Source organism: Coenobita brevimanus, chromosome 107, assembly GCF_032717465.1.
Source record: "Coenobita brevimanus isolate Jiangsu-jjx chromosome 107, ASM3271746v2, whole genome shotgun sequence".
Taxonomy (NCBI): Eukaryota; Metazoa; Arthropoda; class Malacostraca; order Decapoda; family Coenobitidae; genus Coenobita; species Coenobita brevimanus.
In genome coordinates, this window is record NC_137060.1 from 8,506,350 (window position 1) to 8,529,555 (window position 23,206).

At 42.3% G+C, this 23,206-nt stretch overlaps 1 protein-coding gene across 1 annotated transcript in view; it reads left to right on the plus strand.

The window, feature by feature from the left end:
• The window catches only part of LOC145416690 (sacsin-like), a 34,772-nt gene extending 14,272 nt beyond the window's left edge, over positions 1–20,500 (plus strand). Inside the window, exons 4-5 of the mRNA XM_080285628.1 lie at positions 10,060–20,376; positions 20,436–20,500. Of these exons, the coding sequence (XP_080141754.1) occupies positions 10,060–20,376; positions 20,436–20,500 (10,382 nt within the window). The remainder of the gene's footprint in view (positions 1–10,059; positions 20,377–20,435) is intronic.
• Positions 20,501–23,206: the final 2,706 nt, after the last annotated feature.

A 23,206-nucleotide genomic window follows, 5' to 3' on the forward strand; every position in this document is an offset into this window, starting at 1 on the left:
TATGTGCTGTGTATAGTCGCTTTGCCTTCAGCTGACGGAACTGGGCCACTCCTACAAGTTAAATACAAAGTCGTGGTTGTATGAAAATCCATAACCCTTAGCTATGAGGCAGGGATGAGTCTTCAGGAATGAGTCTTCTTGGTTACTAGTCATATTTGCCCTCCATCCTAACTGCACTTGGCTATCAGCTGACCCCAAAGGGGTTAGAGATCTTTGTTAGGTAAATGGCGTGATTGTTGCTTTACTCATTCTGCCTCTGTCTGCAATAATTATAGGTGCTGAGGAGGGACGCCATCATGCGGTGACATCGATATAACCGGGCGGCTTAACTGCCTGGTTGATCAAATGTCCTACAGTTATTTCCTTAAAAATAGGATGGTGGCCTGCAGAAGAATGGCAACTTAAGAAGCAGTGCTCTGGGTTCAAGTTTCAGATGAACCTTGGGCTATAAATACTACCACTACTACTACTACAGTTATATACTGTATAGTTTTGCTATAGGTATAGTTGTTTAGTGACTATAGCTCTGTTTTCTGTTCTGTTCACAAGTTAAGCAAACTCAAAGAGTACATACCTCCGGCGACGCCCATGCCACACAATTCAGATTACCACCAAAACTTATTAAACTCTTCCTTGGCCCATGACCCACATGTCCACAAAATTTCATTGAAATCCATCGAAAACTTCTTGAGATATCGTGTAGGCAAATAAACAAAAAACAGTCCTGAACCGGGTCTCTGGTTCTGGTCACTACCAAAATTGAATCAACTCTTCCATGGCCCATGGCCCTCATATTCACAAAATTTTATTGAAATTCAATAAATAACTTTTCGAGATTTCTTGTGGACAAACAAAAAACAGGGGTGAATACATGAACTTCAACTTTCCTTGGCGGAGGTAATTATAGACTAATGAGATGTTTACATTTATTAATATTGACATTGCTGTTTACAATTTTGAAAGTTATAATTTACCTTTTTAGCCTATTTCTGTGTATTTATTTTATAATTGTTTGCAGTTGATCAGTAGTTATGTTTACAGGTATAGCTGTGTGTGATTAGATATACGCAGCTTTGTTTACGGTTAGTTTACAGTAGTTGTTTTATCTATGTTACTGTTGTTTGTCTTCAGTTATACTTCAGATTACAGCTACTGATTAGTTACAGCCTAGTTATTTGCAGTTTTAGTTTTTACAGTATTTTAATAATTTAAGTGTTTGCAAGTCATCAGTTACAGTTCTCTTTATAATCAGTTCTCTTCACAGTTATAGCTGTTGACAGTAGTACTTTTGTTTATAATGCTGTTTACAGTATATATAGTTCACTGTATTTATAGTTCACAGTTACATTTGTGTGTACAGTGTTCAGACGTGACCTACTTGATTACCTCCGCGGTGGTAATGTATTCACCCCTGTTTCTCTGTTTCTCCACAAGATATCTCAAAAAGTTATTGATGGCTTCCAGCAAAATTTTGTGGATATGTGGATCATGGTCCAAGGAAGAGTTGATTAAATTTTGGTGGTGATCTGAGTTGTCTGGTATAGGCGCTGGCGGAGGTATGCGCTCTCTAAGTATCTTAATTTGTTTTATATTATGTATTCGGCAATTCTCTTCACAGTTCTGTTTACAGTTGTTTACAGTTGTAGTACTGTTGTTGTTGTAACCCCAGGCTTATCTGGATGTGAACCCAACAGGCTGCAGTAAGTCGGCCACTTCAACTGGTCGCTTCCAGAGGTCTTTTGTTGAGATTACGTTGAAGGATTATTTGCGTTGTGATAGTGTGGCGCATGAAATTAGTGTGTTGTTGTGCAGGGGCTGCATTGCAGTGTAGCTATATTTTGTGATGGCATTGTACCAAAGATGGTGTGGGCATCGCATTTTGCCTTACTATACTCGTGTCTTTTTTTTTTTTTTTTTTTTATTTACGTGTCTCACTCTGGGCAAAGGCTCATGGCCTATTTCTCAGGGACAGTGACCTATCCCAAGGCCCAGTAGTCCTCCTACACCTCCACATGTCACCACTTCGGCGCTAACACCCACCGTCCATATTGAATTCATGCTAGGGCTGTCTCATACAGGACTGGTGTATTGGTATTAGCGGGGATATTTTTACATGTCGGCGGGTCATCTGGTAGATCAGGAAAGTCTGCTTTTAGGAAATTCAAATCCTTAAACTGTTCCCTGCCCCAGCCGGGATTCAATCCTGGGTCCATTAGGACTGCAGGCCGCCTCTCTACTGATTCAGCAGGGTAGTTTCTGAAGGGTGGATGCCTGGTTGTCGCTCATGAAGGATGCTATATGGTTGAACGTGCTGAATGCCTGTGGTAGTTTTGTATGTGTCTGTGAAGTTGAATGTTGGGTAGGGGAGGAAGGAGGCTTTTGAGATGCTTTGAGTATTGTTTGGCGGTTGTTTGTTTTTTATGAAGGCGGGTGATTCAGTGTAAAGTTACCAGGGTAGGATGGATTTGAAATTAATTGATGAACCGTGTGTTTGTAACATATACATGCTCCTTGACTGCAGGAATTTGATGTAGATAATCAGGTCATGTGGTCTAAGGGCATCGCGTTATTATTCCTAAGGATTTGTTTTTGCTTGTTTTAGGCTTACGAGTATGTTAGGTAAGGCTGGGGCCCAGCTTGGACTAGCTTAATTCAGGCTGTTCTGCTGAACTGAGTTGAGGGTTTTCGGTAACTGTTTCTGTTGACCAGAGATAGTGCCTGGTGTCGTCAAGGCACTGACTTTACGAGATGCCTCTGCTTTGATGTAACTTGTATGCCTGGGAAATGTATGTGTCCAAAGTCAGTCCTACAGTTATGGAATGTCTTTCCTGTGGTAGTTATAGGTTAAAGAGGGAAACTTGGGGGTGTGGTTGAGGTTCATGTCTGCCTGGTATGAGGAGAGTAATTGTTGGTTTGACAAGTGAGGTAATTATTGTGTTTTGTCTAAGCCAATTTTCAAGTGAGTGTAAAGCTAGAGTTGGACTGTTCTTTGCTGAGCGGTTAAAAAGTGAGGATGAGAGAACTGACCTCTGTGGGATACCATTAGACTTTAGATAGTATTCTGAATTAACAGCTTTGGATTCGGTAGTGCACTTGGCTTTGTCTGCTTGAGAGGAAGTTGGCCAGTCATTTTTGTTGTTTTCTTCCATGTGTGTGTCCAAGGTTTTATCTGTTAGGATGTGTCAAAAGCTTCATGTCTGTTGCTGCTAGAGTTGTTTTTGATGGTGGTTGTCTTTTGTTGAGGCCATCTAGGTTAAGCCGAGTTAACTTGGAGACGTGGGAGGTTGTTGAGTGTTTTGTTAGGAATCCATATGGGAGTCTGAGAGAGGGTTATGGGGGAGGGGAGGTTGATGTTCTTTAATGTTAATATTTCCAAGAGTTTGGATGCTGTGCAAAGCAGTGATGTTGGCCTTTATGATGCGGGACTGTTAGGTTTTCCTGGTTTCCAGTTATCAAGATTTTGATTGTGAGTTCAGAAGCTGAACATTTCAGTGGGGACATTCATTGCTTTGGGGTTGAAGTGTTTTAAATGGATTTGAAATTTTGTCTAGTCCTACTGCTTTGGGTTTTGTGTGGGTATGTGTGTGTGTGTGTGTGTGTGTGTGTGTGTGTGTGTGTGTGTGTGTGTGTGTGTTTGATCATTCGAAGTACTTCCTATGAGGCGAATGGGGGTGTTGTTCGTGCGTTTCTTTTCTTTTTCTTTTTCTTTTTTTTTTTTTTTACGATAACTCTGTTTGGGGGATTTGTGTTTTTGTGGCTTAGTGCATAATAATTTATTGATTGTATTGCTTATTTCTTTCTTGTGATGGTTCAGTCATTAGGCTGTATCCTCATCGGGTGAGGAAGCTCCCTGACACGTTTTCCTAAGCGATTTTTTTTTTTTTTCGTCTATGAGACCTTATTCCTCTTCTGTGTTTCATAAATCCTACCAGTATCTCCATATTATCAACCAGCAATATCCAAAAACAAATCGCTAAGAAAGAGATACTAGGGAGCTTCATTTCCCAACGAGAATACAGGCCACTGTTTGGTAGAGCTTTGTGAGTTGGTGAGGTTTTGGGGACGTGTAGTAATTTGTTGTGTTTCCCAGAATTTACTGCTGTTTGTTCTACGATTCTGGCGTCAACAAAGTTTTGTGTGTGTGTGTGTGTGTGTGTGTGTGTGTGTGTGTGTGTGTGTGTGTGTGTGTGTGTGTGTTTGGATACATTTATTTTTGGTGATCAAGTTTTACTTCGTTTCTAGTTCTGCTGACGTGAGTTGAGCTTTACTGATTAATATTTTTCTTTGATGTGCTATTTTATACGAAGAGAGAAATTTGAGTTCAAGTTTCTAGCACTGCCACCAGGGGTATGAGATTGCTGGCTGATTTAATAATTCTGTTAAAGATGGCACCTGCATGGTCAGTGCTTAAAAAAGAATCAGTGTTAAAGCTCTATCATACTTGCTGTATGTCTTTAATAAATATTGTCCAGTTTGCCGGCTAGTAGTTGGTGAAAGTTTTTCCTTTCTTTGGCTGGATTTGCTTTTATTGTGTGTGATATGTTTTTAGTGAGGTGGTCCCATGAGAAATCGTGTATCGTTTTCCAGGAAGTTTGAATTGCCTGTGTTGGGTTGCATAAAGTGACATGAGGAAGGTGCCATCTCATTGTGTGTGTGGAAGTTGTGTTGAGGTATGGTGGATATTTGAAGTAAATAAGTGCTCAAGATGTGGTAGAATGAGGAACTTCGACTGTCTTATTTCTGTGTGATAAACCATGAGAGGCATTTTGCATTTATATCACTGGTTATCACACTGGGGATGTTCTGGAACGGGACGAGGTTTATCCTGGGGAGGGGGAAGTATGATGTAACTGGCGGTATGTATGTGTTTATGTTAGGAGTTTCATTGTGTATTTTGATTTTAATTACCTCGCCCGGGACAGAGTCCGATGAGGTATTGTTTTTGGTCTTTTTTTTTTTTTTTTTTTTTTTTTTTTTTTTTATTCGTCAGCAATATTACGGAAAAACGGCTGAACGAAATTACATGAAACTTTCAGGATATGTGAGCACTGGTTCTAAAAGAAAGTTATTATATTTTGGAGTTGAGTGACCCTGAAAGGTCAAAATCAAGGTCACGGGTTTTAAGAGGGCTATAACTTGAAACCGGTTGAAGTTAGAGATATTTATTATTATCAGTGCGCAGTATCTCCCCTCCGGGCTTGCATTTGGCACTAATACCTTTCATCTTGAGTGACCATGAAAGGTCATGCTCAAGGTCAGGGATATTCAGGGGGCTGTAACTCGAAACTGGTTGCAGATAATATTTATTGTTATCAACATTCAGGAAGTCCCATGTGGGCTTTTAATTGGTACGATGACCTTTGACCTTAAATGACCTTGAAAGGTAAACTACAGGTCACGGCTATTCAGGGGGCTATAACTATCCATCTATTTATTGTCAAACGCCTTTATCCTGTAATGGGTGGTTACAAACAAATCGCCTCCCTATCGTCCTGTCCCCCGCCATTTCACTGCCCTGCTTCCACTCACACTCCCCCTCTCTCATTTACCTTTCCACTCCGTCCCTCCATCTCATCCTTGTCCTTCCCCTCCCTTTCACCCCCTCCACCTTACTCACATACACTCGCCTCGTCAGTCTCTCCTCTCCAACCTCTCCACATGGCCAAACCACCTGAGTGTGTTTCTCCTAACGCATCCTATCATATCCACATCCACACCACAACGCTCCTTCACATCCTCACTTGTCAGTCTGTCTCTCCAAGTGACTCCAGAGGCTCCTCTCAAATAACTCATTTCAACTGCTCTCACTCTTGACTTCTGTCCCTCCTACTAGGTCCAAGCTTCATTTCCATACGTTAGAGCTGGTATCAGAATACTGTCATGTAGTAAATTTTTCACTTCCATGCTCACTTCCGTGTTTCTTATCACTGCTTTCAAGGAACCAACAACCTGTCTTCCTTGTTGTACCATTTCAAGCACTTCATTCTCTAAACTTCCATCCTTACTCATCACACTACCGAAGTACTTAAATGCACTCACATTTTCCTTTTCCTCCTCATCCAGTCTCACTGGACATTCACTGACTTCACTTCTCTCGAGGACCATAACTTTAGTCTTCCCTACATTCACCTTTAGATTCCGTTTCTTACACACTCTCCCAAACTAATCCACCAGGCCTTGCAGTTCCCCTTCGTCTTCACTTAACAACACAGTATCATCGGCAAACAACAGTACTGGGAGTTTTCAAACACTGTCCTCTCTCATTAGGGCTGCTCCAACATCCACTACCCTACCCTGTATCTCTTTTATAACCCCATCCATATACAGATTTTAAAGCCATGGAAACATGACACATCCCTCTTTCAATCCAACCTTGAAACAGAAAAAATCACTCAGTTCACTACCCACACGCACTGCAGCCTTAGCACATTCATACGTACTTTTCACTGCATTGAACAACCTCCCATCTACTCCATATATTCTTAATACTTTCCACAATCCCTGTCTCTCCACCCTGTCATATGCTTTCACCAAATCCATGAAGGCCGCATACAACTCCTTTCCCTTCTCTAGAAACTTTTCCACTAAAGATCTAAGAATGAATATCGGATCTACACAACTTTTTCCCCTCCTTAAACCTTCTCATTCTTCTCTGACTAATTCTTCTATTATTTCCCTAACTGTCAATAAGTATCTTACCGTATACTTTTCCTGTTACACTAAGAAGACAAATGCCCTTATGATTACTACACACCTCTTGTTCCTTTTTTCCTTTGTACAGGGGAATAATTATACCTGACTTCCGATCCTCCGGGACCCTACCTTCTTCCCAGCCAATCTGCACATCTTTCACATCCATTCTACCACTTTCTCTCCCCAACGCTTCAGCATTTCACCACACACTCCATCAGTTCCTGGGGCTTTCCCTATTTTGACTTTCTTCATTGCTTCGACAACTTCCATCCTATTGATTTCTTCCTCTCTTCTCACATCCCTCCGTCTCCCAGCCGTTCCCCAGCCACTTATACTTGCATTACTTTCATTCTCTATGTTCAACAGTTTCTTAAAGTGTTCTCTCCATCTGCTCACTTTTTCTCCCATCTCCACCAGTAATTTACCATTTTTATCTTTCACTCCCCGACTAACTTCTTTGCCACCCTGTCTAACTCTGTTCACCTCTTTCCAGAATATTGTATTACATTCCCTCCACTTTACACTCAAATTCCTTCCAAATTCCTCATCCACTCTCTTCTTACTCTCTCTTACTGATCTTTTCATCTCTCTCTTCCTCTCTGCATACAAGTCTCTCTTCCGTCTCTAAACTTCTTCCACACCCCTGTTTCTTATCCATTCACTATATGCTTTCTTCATTTGTGCCACAGCCTGTCTCACCTCTTCATTCCACCATGCTGTTCCTTGCACCCCCTTTCATCTTCTCTTCACCCCACACACCACCTCACATGCTGCACAGATTTCTTCTGTGAATATCTTGCACACACCTTCGACGTCCCCATCTGCTCCAATCCATATTTACCCAATCGCTCTTCAACTTCTCTTTTATATTCTGTCTTTTTGTCATCCTCTTGTAACTTCCACCCTCCCTGCATATACTACTTCCTCCTGCCTTTCTCTTCCCTTCTATTTCTCCCTTTTACTTGGACCTTGACTCTCACCACCACCAAGTTGTGGTCAGAAAGTCCACTCCCGCAACCTCTATATGCTCTTGCATCCGTTACACACCATCTCATCCTTTCATCCACACACACCATTATCAAGATATAGGAAGTCTCATATGGGTTTTCATTTGGCACCATGACCTTTGAGTGACCTTGAAAGGTCAAATGCAAGATCACGAATTTTCAGAGGGCTGTAACTTGAAAGCAGTTCAAAATAAACATATTTTCTATCATCAACATATACGTAAACTAAACGTTATTATAACGAATGTGGTGATAAAAAGTAGGTATAACTCTACTCATAATGTAACTGAACGCCTTTATTATAACTTACTGTCTGCCAGTTTGAAAGGTGAAACGCGAGGTCAAAGTGCTTCACAGGTCTAGTCGAAGTTGATGTTAGGGAGATAGTTGCTATTATTAACACCGGAACTCATTATGGCATATGTTGCAAATAATTAGTACTGACAGATAACAAGTTCCATTCATTTGCGCCAGTACCTTAGACTTTGATTATTTACTGACACTAAATGACAGTACCGATTCAAGATGTAACAGCAATATAGTAACTGCTGTCGGGTGAGATTTCTAGTGCCTGACACTACTTGTTGATGTTATTTTTCTGGTGTTGTTGTTGGGTATATGTTGCTTTGTTTGATGTGCATGGTTTGTGAATGGAATGTCTTTGGGTGCGAGGGAGATAAAGCTACCCCTCTTCCCTCTGTGTTTCCTCTGTCTTGTGAGACTGAAGTGAACTTTGTGAAGTGTAGTGTTGGATTTGTTAGTGAGGTTAGTTTCTTTTATGTTAACGTTATGGCAGTGTCGTGTGTGTGTGTGTGTGTGTGTGTGTGTGTAATGGGGTGTATAAAAGCCCGCGTTGCTTAGGGACAAAGCGAGGATCCTCTCTTTGGCTCTGTGGTAACATACGCTCGTATGAGGCGCGAGGGCCTGAGTTCAGATCCCAGCCAGACCAGTGATTAATTTGTTAAGCTTCAGCCTGGTCCTTTACATGTGTGTGTAGCATGTTGTATAGTTTTGTGAACCTTGTGTGTGTGTGTGTGTGTGTGTGTGTGTGTGTGTGTGTGTGTCTGTAGAATGTATAATTCTGTAATCTTTGTGTGTAATTGTGCTGAGTGTGTGTGTGTGTCTGTGTAATTCACCGGGTCGGTCAGGATCATTTGATGGTCGTGATCGTCAGCATTTTACCCTCCCGGAAGGGAGCTGAGAGCTCATATAGTCCGATCTAAGGGCAAGGCTGTGACCTTCACACACCCACACACCCGTCCCCTTGCTCAAGGGGGACAGTAACCACCCACTTCGTCAGTGAAACTTTTCGCAACCTGAGCGAGGCGCGAACTCCCGTCTACCAGATGGCAAGCGAGAACGTTACCACTGCACCAGCGAGCGGTGTGTGTGTGTGTGTGTGTGTGTGTGTGTGTGTGTGTGTGTGTGTGTAGAATGTTGTATAATTTTGTAATCTTTGTGTGTAATTGTGGTAATTGTGTGTGTGTGTGTGTGTGTGTGTGTGTGTGTGTGTGTGTGTGTGTGTGTGTGTGTATGCGCGCGCGCGCGTAGAATGTATAATACTTTCATCGTTTTATGTGTGTGTGTGTGTGTGTGTAGAATGTTGTATAGTTCTTTCATTTGTTAATGCCGTTGATGTTTACTTATTAAATTTTTGTCCTATTTATTTTCATTGCTTAAGTGTGGTCTTTGTGTCGTGTCGTGTGTACAGATGAATGTGCGCTTTGTGTGTTTCTACCTCCACATTTTCATTGTGAAGTTGTTTGTTTGGAGGCGAACTTGAGAAGTCTAGAGACATCCACTTATTACCGAGGCTGCAGTTGACTTACCAATATCTCCGTGTAATATTCCTGGAGAATCCGCGGCTTGTGATTGTCGGTGGTCCTGGGTTGAGTTCAAAGTTTCTGGCTAGGATAAGTTGGTGTAACTGGCAGAACAGAGTGGCTACAGGCCGTCTAATGAAAAACGAAACAAATCTCTCCGATTGTGCAGCTTTTTGTCGACATTGCAGTACACCATCCTTAATATTTTGTTTATTTGTTTATATATATACATATATATATATATATATATATATATATATATATATATATATATATATATATATATATATATATATATTTTGTGCTGTTGTAGGGGATGGGGAATGTTGAGAGGTGTTTGCGGGACCAGCTGGATTCATCACTAGGGGTTGTGACGACTCCTCTATCGGACAGGTCCTTCATCCAGCTCGTCAACACCACCATGGGAAGGTGGCCCTCTCATGCGCCTATAGTACTGTTTACAGTTACAGCAAGTATGCATTTGTTTAAAATTCTATTTACATTAATAAATTAAATTCACAATTTGGAATTTTCAGGGGTGACCCAGTTGAAGCAGTTTGAGTGGGAGGAAGACTGTGTTGAGGTGCTAAGTTCCAGTGTGGAGTACATCCGGCAGGGCCATGTGTCACATGCGAAGGTAGAAACGTGGCTGCGAAGGGTGTGGTCTCTCCTGCAAGGCGTTGATCTGTCCACTGTTTCATCATTACCCGTCGTGCCATCTGGATCTTCACACAAAGAATTGCTTTCCCTCGACTCGGTCATTGTTAAACAGATCCCCAGCCATCCTCTCTCCTCAGCACAGGTTCAGGCGCTGTCCCATCTGAGTGTACTAGTGGTGCCGTCACTGCCTGACTACGTCACACACCGGCAACTCCGCCACTATGTATTTGAATCACATCTTAGTGGAGTGACCTTGGCTCTCCTCAAAGTGGCAGAGAAATATTCACTCAGCCACCTTGCTGCTGCCTTCAACAAACATTGTACCAATGCCCACAGCCAAGAGTTCTGCGGCTTGATTGATCTTAATTCACTTCAGGATAAATTAAAACTCTTGTTACGAAAACTAAACATTTTCAAAGCCACAGACAAGTATAATACAGAGCACTATATGTCCATTGAGAATGTCAACACTGTAGCACCTCGGCTTGATGACTTCCCAGTTAGGTTACCTAAAACCCTCATAACACCTTTAACCCATCACAGCAAAGACTTGGCTAAGAGACTTGGGGCACATGTTTTATCAAAGGAGGATTTGTGTCTGGAAGCTCTTGAAAGCACCTATCCAGACAGTGAAATAATCAAATTGGCTTATTACATCCTGAAAGACTATATAATGCTTCAGAGTGCTAGTATATGCCAAAAGCTGAGGCAGAAGAGGTTTGTAGTTGGGGTACATGGTGAACTGTACCAACCTTGCCAGCTTTATGATCCTGAGCATGGTGATAATGATGTCCTAATTGGTGAGAAATTCATCCCTGCAAAGTCTTTGAAGAAGTATTACCCTCTGCTGCGCATGTTGGGAATGAGGACATTGGAAAATATGCCTCAGCAGCAGCTGATTCAGATTATACGTGAAATGCAGGCAAAACAACTGATGTTAGAAGAAAGGAGAAAAAAATCTGCAGCTGTTTTGAGGGTTCTTAACCATCGGTCAGACTGCCGTCAAGTGTGTGAAGCTGTAGCAGGTGTTCCGTTTGTCTGCGGTGAGATAAACCCACCCAGCCACTACCCTGACAACCTCTCCTGGGCCACAAAGTCGGAACTTTATGCTCCTAGCGAACTTAAAAGCTATGAGAAATACCAAGATATTGTCGGTTCAGTAGTTGCCCTGGTCAGCTGTGCTCACATAGAGCAGGTTGCTCAGAGTTTCGGCTGGAATCAAGACCCAAGCGCAGAGCATTCAGTCAGCCAATTAAAGGAAATAATGAATGGCTGTGAGCCACTGGAAGTTGGCAACATTCAGGTGATCCGAAGTATCTACTTACATTTGTCATCTCTAGTGGGCACAAAAGAGGCCCCGAGTTTGAAATCGCTTGCATCACTAGCTTCAGTTTACACTGACTGTGGCTTTAAACACCCAATCCATGTGTACATATCAACAACAGATGATGATATCTCACTGTTACCCTTAATGCATCCTCTCCCTAGTTACCTACACAGATGTGCAGATTTATTTAAGTTCCTAGGATGTTTTGAGAAGCAGTCGGTAGCAATGTTGGTGTGCTGTTTGCAAATGCTTAAAGAGTGGAACAGTTTGAGAACTATATCTACTCATAGAGTTAAACAATTGATTCTTTCCATCCTTGAGAAAGTAAAAGACTCTGCTGAACATATTCCTTTATCTCAGCTCTTGCTGCCTGTAGAGAGTGAGGATGGTGGGCTGGAACTAGTGGAGCGAGACCTCTGTTATTATTCAGAACAAAATGAATGGCTAGATAGTGAGGAACTTGGAGTCAAACTAGTGGCAGACTTTGTGAGTACCGAACTAGCGGCAAGGCTGGGTGTGGCGCCCCTACGGCGACACTTGGCGGCGGGGGGTGAAGCGCTACTGGAGTGGGGGCAGCAGGAGAACCTTATCAAACGCCTCCACAACCTACTCATCCATCAGTACCGGGATGGGGTGGCCATCTTAAAAGAATTAGTACAAAATGCTGATGATGCTGGTGCTACCTGCGTGTCCTTTCTCTATGATCAGCGTCAAAATGAAGACGCTCATTCGATGCTGCTTAACGTTAAGTTAAAAGAGTGTCAGGGACCAGCTCTGTGGGCTTACAACGACGCTTACTTCACAGAGGACGACTTCTCAGACCTAAGGGATTTGGGAGGTGGAACAAAGGAATATCAGTCCACAAAAATTGGAAAGTTCGGATTGGGTTTTAATTCTGTTTATAACCTGACTGATGTGCCAGGTTTTGTGAGTGGAACCAGCTACGTTATATTTGACCCTCAAGTGTCATACCTTGACTCGCCTGGTGTTAGGTTTAATTTCAAACACGAGAAGAACTTGTATATGCTGAAGAAGCTGAAGGGACAGTTTCAGCCTTTTCATCAGGTATTTGGCTGCTCAGTTCAGGAAGACAAGAATTTCCATGGCACACTGTTCCGCTTTCCACTGAGGACGCCAAGTCAGGCAGCAGTCAGCAAACTCAGCAATATACACTACACTGAGAAGGAAATGATGAAGCTGTTGCTGATGTTTAGAAATGTTGTGGGTGAACTCCTCTTATTTACGCAAAATGTCATTGAAATCAGAGTATTCCATTTGGCAAATGGTGCATCGTCACCTGTTGAGCAGCAGCTTCTGTTCCAGAGTGTTCGTTCTGATGGAAACACCAAGGCTTGTCAGAGTTCTAACTTGAATGATACGTTAACACCAATGAAAAGAGCGGCTGCATTATTTGACAGAAATAAAAATTATGAATTGAAGTGGAGAGGGGATATACTCGAGTACACAACGATGCCTGACATTGAAGTTCATTGCACCGAACATGGTCAGATAATGTGTGGAGGAGTGAAGGAACGTAAGACTGTCAAATGGATGATTTCATGGCACTCCGGTCATGGGACCTTGTGTAAAGTTGCAGAAAAGTTTTCAGGAAAAGCTCTTCCCCTCAGTGCTGTTGCTGTCCCTTTGAGTAGACAGAGTGATGGCTGGCAACCCATACCTCTGAGTAACCTTCCCCAGGGCTTTTATCGTAAAGGTCATCTCCATTGCTTTCTACCACTGCCTGTCACAACGGATCTGGCGGTCCAGGTAAATGGCTTCTTTGAGGTGGAGTCAAGTCGCACCAGCCTCCAACGCCAGAATGAAGATGATAGGCATGAGCTGAGCTGGAACAGAGTACTCCTTCATGATGCTGTGTCCTCTGCCTTCCACACCCTCTTACTCTCCCTGGCAGAGTACGGTTTATGCCAGAAGTGTCCCTACTACGGACTTTGGCCAGTCAGAAATAATAAGATGGACGAGTTTATGAAGCTCCTCGTCATGGGTTTCTATGAGGGCATCGTGGACAACGATCTGAAGGTTTTTCGCAGTAGAGATGAGTGGCATGGACTGTCTAGCTGCAGATTTCTTCATGGAAACCTGCAGTCATGCAAAGAAGTTGGAGAAATTGCCTATGAGTATATGGAAACCCTCTTCAAAACATTAGATAATGTGAACATCATAAAAATGCCAGAAAACATTAGCTTAGGGTTCAAGCCTAAAACTGTATCTAAGTATTGCATCACTAGTAAAGAATTTTACCAAGAGTATTTCCTGCCTAACCTGAACAAGGAGATTATAGATTCAGAGAAGAGAGATAAGCTGACTCTGCACATGATAGATAATTGCTTTGTGGAAAGCTTGGAAGAAGTGTCGTGTATACCAACCCAGCCACACGGCACAGTCACTCCTCCACAACAGCTCATTGACCCCAGGAGTGCTGCTGCTCGCATGTTCACCGAAAATGATCAGCGTTTCCCATTTCCGGCTTTTGTAAACAGCTTCGAGAGACGTGAAAAGCTACTGAAGTTTGGTATGAAGAGCGATGACATCCCAGTAGAGTGGGTGTGTGAGCGGGTGGCAAGTGTATCCAAACTGCCTTGTTCACATTGTGCTGTCCACAGAGCTGAAAATATCTTGCAGTATATCAATTCAAAGAGTCATGAGGAACAAGCAGAAATAGCCAGAAGGATAAGTACCATCCCGTTTTTGCCCGTAATGCAGAAACCCACTGACTGGCCTTTCGATTGGTATGGTGAAAGTTATCCACTCCATCAAACCAGCTTTTGTAAAGATCATGCAAAGAGTAAAATTACAGCTGTTGCATTCGCAGCCTCCTCAGACATATACTTGACAAAATTCAAGATGCTAGTTGGCAGCTGCCATCCACTGCTTGACTACATTTCGGTAGTTCCTTACATAACAGTGCTGAGACAGCTTGGAGTTGTGATGGATTTGACTGACCTGCCTCTTCCCTCAGTTGTCTATCAGCTCCGAGAATATAGCCACAGATCAGTGATTGATGAGAGCTCAAAAAATGGATGCTATGCCATATATGAACACTTAGAGGGTTGTCTAAAGGACAGTGACTCTGACACAGAAGCAATCATCCAAGCATTGATAAATGAAGACATTCTTGTTACTACGACACATGGCTTTAAGAAACCCAAGTTGTTTGCTCTGTCAAGTGATGTGGATTGCAGTCCTGATCTGTTCTCGGCACAAAATGAAAACTTGAACCGCTATAGAAGACTGATGAAAGCCTTAGAAGTCGAACAGAACTTTGCCTACGATGTCGTGAAGGAAATGCTTCTGAAAAAGAAAGAAAAGTATGGGGAAAAGCAGCTCAACAGTCAAGATGTCATCCAGATGTCAAAGCTTCTTGGTGAACTTTTCCGAGTGAGAGAAGCTGATTGTAGTGAATATGGTCGGGCAGATCCCGATATTTACTTGCCGGACACTAGTGGTCGCCTCTTCTCGACTCGTGAATTGTGCACAGAAGACGGGAAGCATTTGAGTTCAGGTCACTTTAAGTGTCTACATAAGTCCATCAGTGTGTCACAGGAAATGCTTGAGTGGCTGGGAATAAAATCTAAATCTAGGAGGAGACTGGAGGAATCATCTACTCGCCTTCGTTTTGGTCAGAAAGTAAAGCTAATAACTCGGTTAAAGAACATCCTCCATGAGTACCCTTGCGATGGAACCATAATGAAGGAATTACTTCAGAACGCTGATGATGCTGGGGCAAGTAAAGTAGCCTTCATTAAAGACTTTAGACAGTTGCCAGAAGAAAGACTCCTCGACAAACAATGGGCTCCACTTCAAGGTCCGGCACTTGCTGTCTACAACAACAAAGGCTTTAGCGAAGATGATCTCCGCAGTATTCAGGACTTGGGAGACAGTTTCAAAAGGGGTGACCCAGCCTGCACTGGTCAGTATGGTATAGGTTTTAACGTTGTTTATCACTTGACTGATGCACCTTCATTTCTGACTCGTGGTCCCTCTCTTCCATACCACGAGACTCTGTGCATGTTTGACCCTCATTGTTGGTATGACCCTTTAGCCTCTCCAGAGGAGCCAGGAGTGCAACTGAAAGATTTGAAGAAGCTCAGGGAAGATCATCCTGACTCCTTCTTAGGATATTTAGAGGAGCTCATACAGGATGAAGGAACCGTATTCAGGCTGCCTCTGCGTGTGCGAGATGATTCCTCGATTTCGGGCAACGTCATTCATCCTCAAGATATAGAAAGGATTCTGAATGGTTATAAGGGGGAAATGGCAAAGTGCTTGATATTTCTGAAGAATGTGCGTGAAATTTCGATCATGAAGGTCACTCAGGATGGCAAACTTCAGGTGGAATATTCTGTACAGTCTTTCATCTCCCCTGAAATTGAGCGCAAAATTTCATTACGGCAGCAGAGCTTAAGGGATCGCACTGGCCCATGCAAATATGAAATGGTGAGAGACTGCTATGAAATGAAAATAATGGACACACATGGCCAAACCTTCCACTGGTACGTGGTGCAGCAGCTCGGCACGGACACACCCAACAGTGTACCAGAGATAGTGAAAGAGGCTTGCAGGAGGGTACCTCTTCTGCCTCATGCTGGAGCAGCTGTTCTGCTTAAATACACCACCACTTCAGCAAGGGAGAAGTTTCTGTCACTGCATGATCTGCAGAATCTGCAGACAACCTCATGCTACCTGCCACTGCCAGCGGTTTCAGGTCTGCTCTTTAGTGTCAATGGGCACTTTACTTTGAACTCGTCACGGCAGGACTTGTGGTCAAACGAAGGAGATACCTTGGACAAGTGGAACATGTGGCTGATGGAAGAGGTCCTTGTCCCTGCAGCCGCGCACGCTCTTAACTTCTTAAGAATTCGTTTGTTTTCTTCCATGAACACTGCTGAGCCTCATGTTACAAAGTCATTTTATGAGGCAAATATTAAATATTTCCATACTTTTTTGCCAGATGCAATTGCTGTAAGAGCTGCCAAGTGGAAAAGATTTGTTAAATTGTTCTACAAATATGTTATGGCTAATAATCAGCTCAGATACTTTGATGTATTTACTCCTGTTCCAGAGACCGATAAACGTTCACGTGCATCTTTCACAGTGTCCTATTCTCATTATCCCAGAGACTTTCAAAAGCCAAAGACAGGTGTGCTGAAGTGGTATGCATTTACTGAAGCCGGTCATAAATTTCCTGTATTTTCTCCTGTACATGTGGAGGCCAATGTACAGAACACCCTCAAAAGACTTGGTATGAAGGTGAGCAGCCAAGATCTTTGGAACAAGATAAACAGTGCAGACCCTGAACAAAAATATCCTCAAGTCACCCCAGCTAGTATTCAAGAATTTCTCCTTTCTTGGAATGATGATTATCCAGACAGGTGTGAGCCAGGTGTAGGTCGCAGTATTACAAACACACCATTCCTGGAACCGGAGAATGTGCGTAAGTTACTATGCTTTATCTCCACAGTTCAAGATTTCCCTTCCAACATTACACAGCTTCCTCTCTTACTGACAAGTGATAATGTGCTGAAGTGTTTTGATACAGAAGAGCCAGTATTTACATCATCATTCTGGTACATACTACCCAAATGTGGAAACAAATTCGTTCATAAAGAATTTATATACGAAATGGTGCTGATGAAAGTGTTAACAAAGGCGAAAGTGGTGAAACGTTTTAAATTGGAGGACTTCACTGCCCACCTCTCAGAGGAGTACCGGGTAAAACAGCACATTAATACACAAGAAAAACCACACTTAATGACATGGTTGCGTAATGTGTGGAAGTTTGTGGTAAATTGTGCAGAGAAACTGTTTGAATTCAAGGAAGGTACTGAAAATGACGTTACCTGGAGGAAAAGGAGAATGTATATAATTGAGACGCTTGGTGAGTGGGCCGTGTACCCAGCCACAGTGGACAAAAGTAATGTAACACTCATCCAAGTCGCTGATGCTCAGAAAACTTTAGACATTCGTGGACATAGCATAGATTCAGTGCTTCACAAGCTGCCACTTCTTCAGCCATATACAGAGCTGCAAGAGATTCCTGGAAAGCCCTCAGACAAGCCAGTTATTCCTTCAGAGTTGAAGTTAACAACCACTTTGCAAGACCCAGTAGCGGTGCTAGAAGTATTGTTCTCACGGAAAGAACAGATAAGTGACTTTGTGACTAACAGCACTTTCATGGGTGAATTTTTGGACATGAGTGAAATTGTAGAGTACCTGAGTAGAGGTTACAGGCAAGCTCCACTTGATCTAACTAAAATTTGTTCCCTGTGCATCTTTAAAGACTTGGAGGGACAACTTCGCAGTCTGACACACCGAAAACTGATTTTGTCTGACCCAAATTCATTACCTATGAGAGATATGACTGGGATTGCTCTGGACAACAATTTCTTAATCCTAAGTAAGTCGTCCAATGATAATGTAGGAAATCTCTACAAGTCTGTTGATCCTGACCTCCTGGCAGATGATTTAGATATCTTTGCTCTGTTCATATTACCTAATCTAGGTCGCTTAAATGAGGAGCAAAGAATGTTCTACCTAGGTATACTGAGAGACAAGTTGAATCTGACTCAGTTGGTAGAGAAATTTAGCCCACAGCAACAGCGTGTAATATCCACACTTAAGAAAACTCCATTTATTGTTAGGGATGGACAGCTGGTGACTGCTGACAATTTCTATGACCACTCAAATCCTGTTTTTGCTTTGATGACTGAGAATGCTTTGCCTGATATCTGGAAAGGGAAAAAGTGGAGATATTTTATGACACTGGCTGGAGTACAATGGGATCTGACGTCTGAGCAGTTTGTGGAGTATGCCAGAGGGTTGCATATTTCTGACAAGCAGGTTGACGAGAAGTCTAAAGCTCTCTTTAATTATCTCCTGAAACATTATGAAACGCTGAAGAGCAGACTGAGCGAAATCAAGGAAATCGAGTTTATGGTTCCAGGGAAATATGAAGCATTGGCAAAGCTACTACCTTGTTTTACCACACTTTCTGGTTTGGCCTCTTTAAATAACAGCTTTCACAAGGACTTTGCTGAACTCATATGGTCAAAAGCAAATATTTTCCCAGATTATGTATGGGATTGTGATTTAAGACAGTTGGATCTGATGCGACAACCACCGCAAGAAGAAATTGTGGAGCACATAAGACACCTTTGTTGTTCACTTTATAATGAACCAGTCCAGTCCAGCACTGATGTCACCTCAGTGATGGAACACATTTATGAGCATCTTAGCACCTGTGACCAATCTGTTTATCAAGCAATGAGTGGCGTGCCGGTCATCCATCTTCCTGACCATGGGGTCTTTGTCACTAGTGAGTCAGTGATCATAAATATTGAGGATGAGATCCAGCCATACTTGTACAGGGCACCAGTGATGTATGGAAAATACTATGATGTGTTCAGGAACCTGGGAGTAGTGACAGATGGAAGCTGTGATACCTATGCCCAGATTCTTAACATGATGTATGAAGATGGCAGCTACGATCAACGTGAGAAAGTCAAGTTGGCTTTGCAAGGAATGTTGAGACATGATGAGCATCTTGGAGAATTGACAGTTCCTAAGCTGTATCTTCCTACTACAGGCGGAAGGCTAGAAAGTTCATCGGAAATGATTGTGACTGACATTCAAGCACTTCTTGGAACGACGCAAGAAAATCTTGAGGACGTTGTGCTGGTAAATTTTGGAGATCTGGGGATTTTTAGAGATAACATTGACTTTGTAAAGCGTCTGCCCCTGAGACTAAGACCCAAATTCTTGTCTGAAGTAGTTCATGAAGAGCTTCTGTCTGATGAATCACAAGGAGACTCAAGCTCTATGTACCAGGAAATACAGGAAACCATAACCTCGACGTTTTTCAGAGGTGCAGTAAAGAGGGTCATCAATCACTTCAGTGAGATAGGAAGCTACTCCAGTCCTGAACAGCTAGACACGTTGCTGGATAGTGTGACTGTGATGAGACTGAACAAAGTGAAAACTGTGATGAAGCTTTATGACAAAGAGGTTGGTTATCGACATATGCCATATTTTGTCTCTGATTGTAAGGATGGCATTCCCGGCCTTACACTTTACATCTCTGAGGATATTTCTAAGGACCTAATCCCAGCTGGACTAAGTGAACTGTACAGTCGGCTTCTTAAAGTGGGATGTGTTGATATGATGCATGTCCTTTGTATGGTTTGTAATTCCTTTGAGAGATCACGAGAGATACACAGATATCTAAATTTTATGAAGATTAAGGATTTAGATAACAACCAGAGTGAATCACTATTAAGTGCTGAGGACGTGGGCAAGTATCTCGATGTAACATTGCAGGCCCATCTGGAGCATGGATTTTGTGAGTTTAAAAAAGGGGAGGTCGTTTGCATGAAAAAATATACATCTTGTGAGAGTGACGAGGACCATGAGGATACGAACATCTTTATCATTGTCAAAGTAATGCGCTTGATATGCAGTTACCCTTTTGTGATGATGAATGAATATGCAGTTTGTACAGGAGGTGAGGAGGAAACTTTGATCACAGTCAGAGCTCATCAGTTGTACAGGTTGGTTTGTCCGCAAGTCTGTGGTGAGTCGTCATCTGAAGCCAGAGATGAAGTGTCGCTCAGTGAGGTATTGCTGGAGATTAAGCAGCAAGTAATTGATTTGTGGAGTGTGGAAGATGATGAGATCAGGCGTCACTTGTTGCGTCGCCTACTTCTCAAGAGGGACCCAAGCACTAACTCCGACAGCACCGAGCTCTGTAGCAGAGTGCTGCAGTACCTGAAGTTCTTGGCGAGCAGCCTGGAGCAAGGTCTGCCCATACCAGACGATGAGGACTACCACACAACTGCGGCCTGCGACCTTAGTGATAACCTCACAACTGCGGCCTGCGACCTTAGTGATGAGCTGGCTGTGGTGTTTAAGCCTCCCCCAAATCGGCTGGGGATGTCCTCGGCCTCTTCAGCTCCCGAGCGGCTGCCCGATCGTAGGGAGGCCAAAAAGTGGTGGCGGCAGGCAACACATGACTACACCGAAGCCAGTGGTCGTCAGCATGGGTCACCTTGCTGGATCATACACATATGCTTCCAGGTTAGTTTTTTTTTTTTTTTTCTTATTCATTTGTTATTATTAATTTTTGTGTGTTTGGGGCCCAACACTCATACATACCACACACGTTCATATGTCAATACTTCTTAGGTCTAATACCCAATATCCATATTCGACACTTGACAGGGTTGTCTCATTCAGGATCAGGATATATATATATATATATATATATATATATATATATATATATATATATATATATATATATATATATATATATATATATGGTATATGTATATCTATCTGTCTACGTATCTATCTGCCTACCTTCCTATCTATCTATCTATCTGTTTATCTATATATCAATATATCTATCTATATCTGTATCTATATATTTATCTATATCTATCTATCTATATCTATCTATCTATCTATCTATCTATCTATATATATATATATATATATATACCCGGTATATATACATATATATAGAGAGAGAGAGAGAGAGAGAGAGAGAGAGAGAGAGAGAGAGAGATTGTGGTAGATGGGGGCGCTCACCATCCACTCACTCGACGTAGTGCTGCTCTCGGATGTCTGCCCTTTCCTCTCCTTCATCTTTCTTTCCTTCATTCTTTCCTCGTTCTTCTGCCAACGGGTGACTTTACACTCCCTCTTTTGTCTTTCATTTATTCTTTCCTCTTCCTTCTGCTTGTGGGTGATTCTACACCGAGTGACAAGCCAGGAAATCATTTAGTACGGTGGGTGGTAACCATATAAACAAATTTTGGCGCCTGGTGTTTTAGTGGGTAATCGGTTTGAGCCGGTGACGGTTTATGTCCAAGAGGTTGTTGGGGTTTATTGCTCACGTAATGCCACTCAGGGAAGAGCGAGGCTGGTCACTCATCTTAAATGTCAGGACCAACTTGCCTAGCCCCGGGCTCCTACGCTCCTCATGGGGCAACGTAGGATTGGATGATGGATATATCATCCAATCCTACGTTGCCCCATGAGGAGCGTAAGAGCCCGGGGCTAGGCAAGTTGGTCCTGACATTTAAGATGAGAGTGACCAGCCTCACTCATCCCTGAGTGGCATTACATGAGCAATAAACCCCAATCACCCCTTGGATATAAACCTTCACCGGTTTAATTCGACTGGAGCACAATAATTACCCACTAAACCACCAGGCGCCAAAATTTGGTTATATGGTTACCACCCAGCGTAGTAAATGGTTTCCTGGTGTACAGGAAACCATTTGGCTTGTCACTCAATGTAGAGTCACCCACAGGCAGAAGGGAGAGGAAAGAATGAATGAATGAAAGACAGAAGAGGGAGTGTAAAGTCACCCGTAGGTAGAAGGAAGAGAAAAGAATGAAGGAAAAAAAGACAGAAGATGATGGAAGGAAACATGGATGGAGGAGAGGACAGGGCAGACACTCGAGACCAGCACTACATTGAGTGAGTGGATGGTGGGCGTCCCCACCTACCTACCAATATACCAATATATATATATATATATATATATATATATATATATATATATATATATATATATATATATATATATATATATATAATCATTATCAGCCATTTCAAGTCCACTGCTGAACGAAGGCCTCACCCAACCTTCTCCACGAATTCCTTGACTGAGGCAATCTTTGCCACGTTTTCCCTGCAAATTTCTTCATCTCATCTGTCCACCTCCTGTCTGGCCTTTTTCTGCTTCGCTTACAATCTCTTGGTGTCCAGTCAGTCAGCCTCTTGCTCCAACGGTTATCCCTTATTCTTGCTACATGGCCTGCCCACCTCCATTTCTGTTCTTTTGTAACTTCTATAATATCTTTGACTTTAGTCTTCTGTCTTACCCAAGTTGATCTTTTCCTGTCTCTTAAAGTTATTCCCAACATTGACCTTTCCATTGCTCTCTGAGAACGGATTGATTTATTTTCCATTGAGTTTATCAGCTTCCAGGCCTCACATCCATACACCATAGCTGGAATTAAACATTCGTTATGTGTTTTTCGTTTCAAACAAACTGGCAAGTTAATTTTCATAATGTCTCGATGTTTACGGAAAGCTTTCCATCTAATTGCATTGCGTCTTTTTATTACGCTATCATGATCTTTTGTTAATTTTAGTATTTGTCCCAAGTAATTGTACTCATCGACTTCTTCAAGAATATCTTCGCTAATTCTGATGACGCTGTTTGGTGTTTGTGGATTAAACATTAGTTTTACTCCGGTTCATCTTTAGCCCTACTTTAAAACTTTCTCTCTTCAGGTCATTTAACATTTCTTGCAATGTTTCTGCTGTTTCTGAGATTAGGACAGTGTCATCTGCAAATCATGAATGATGTAGCTTTTCTCCATCCATGTTCACTCCTTTGTTTTCCTAGTCTAGCTTCCTGAAATACTTTCTAGGCATGCTGTAAAAAGTTTTGGTGAAACTGTATCTCCCTGTCGCACGCCCTTCTTAATCTTAATTTTTTCCGAGTCGTTATGTAATTTAACTGTAGTAGTTCCCTCGTTGTATATGTTTTCGAGCAGTTTTACAATGTTCTCATTCACTCCTTGTTCTCGCAATGAATTTATAATTGCTATGTGCTCCACTGAGTCGAAAGCCTTTTCGTAGACAAAAAAAAAGAAAGAAA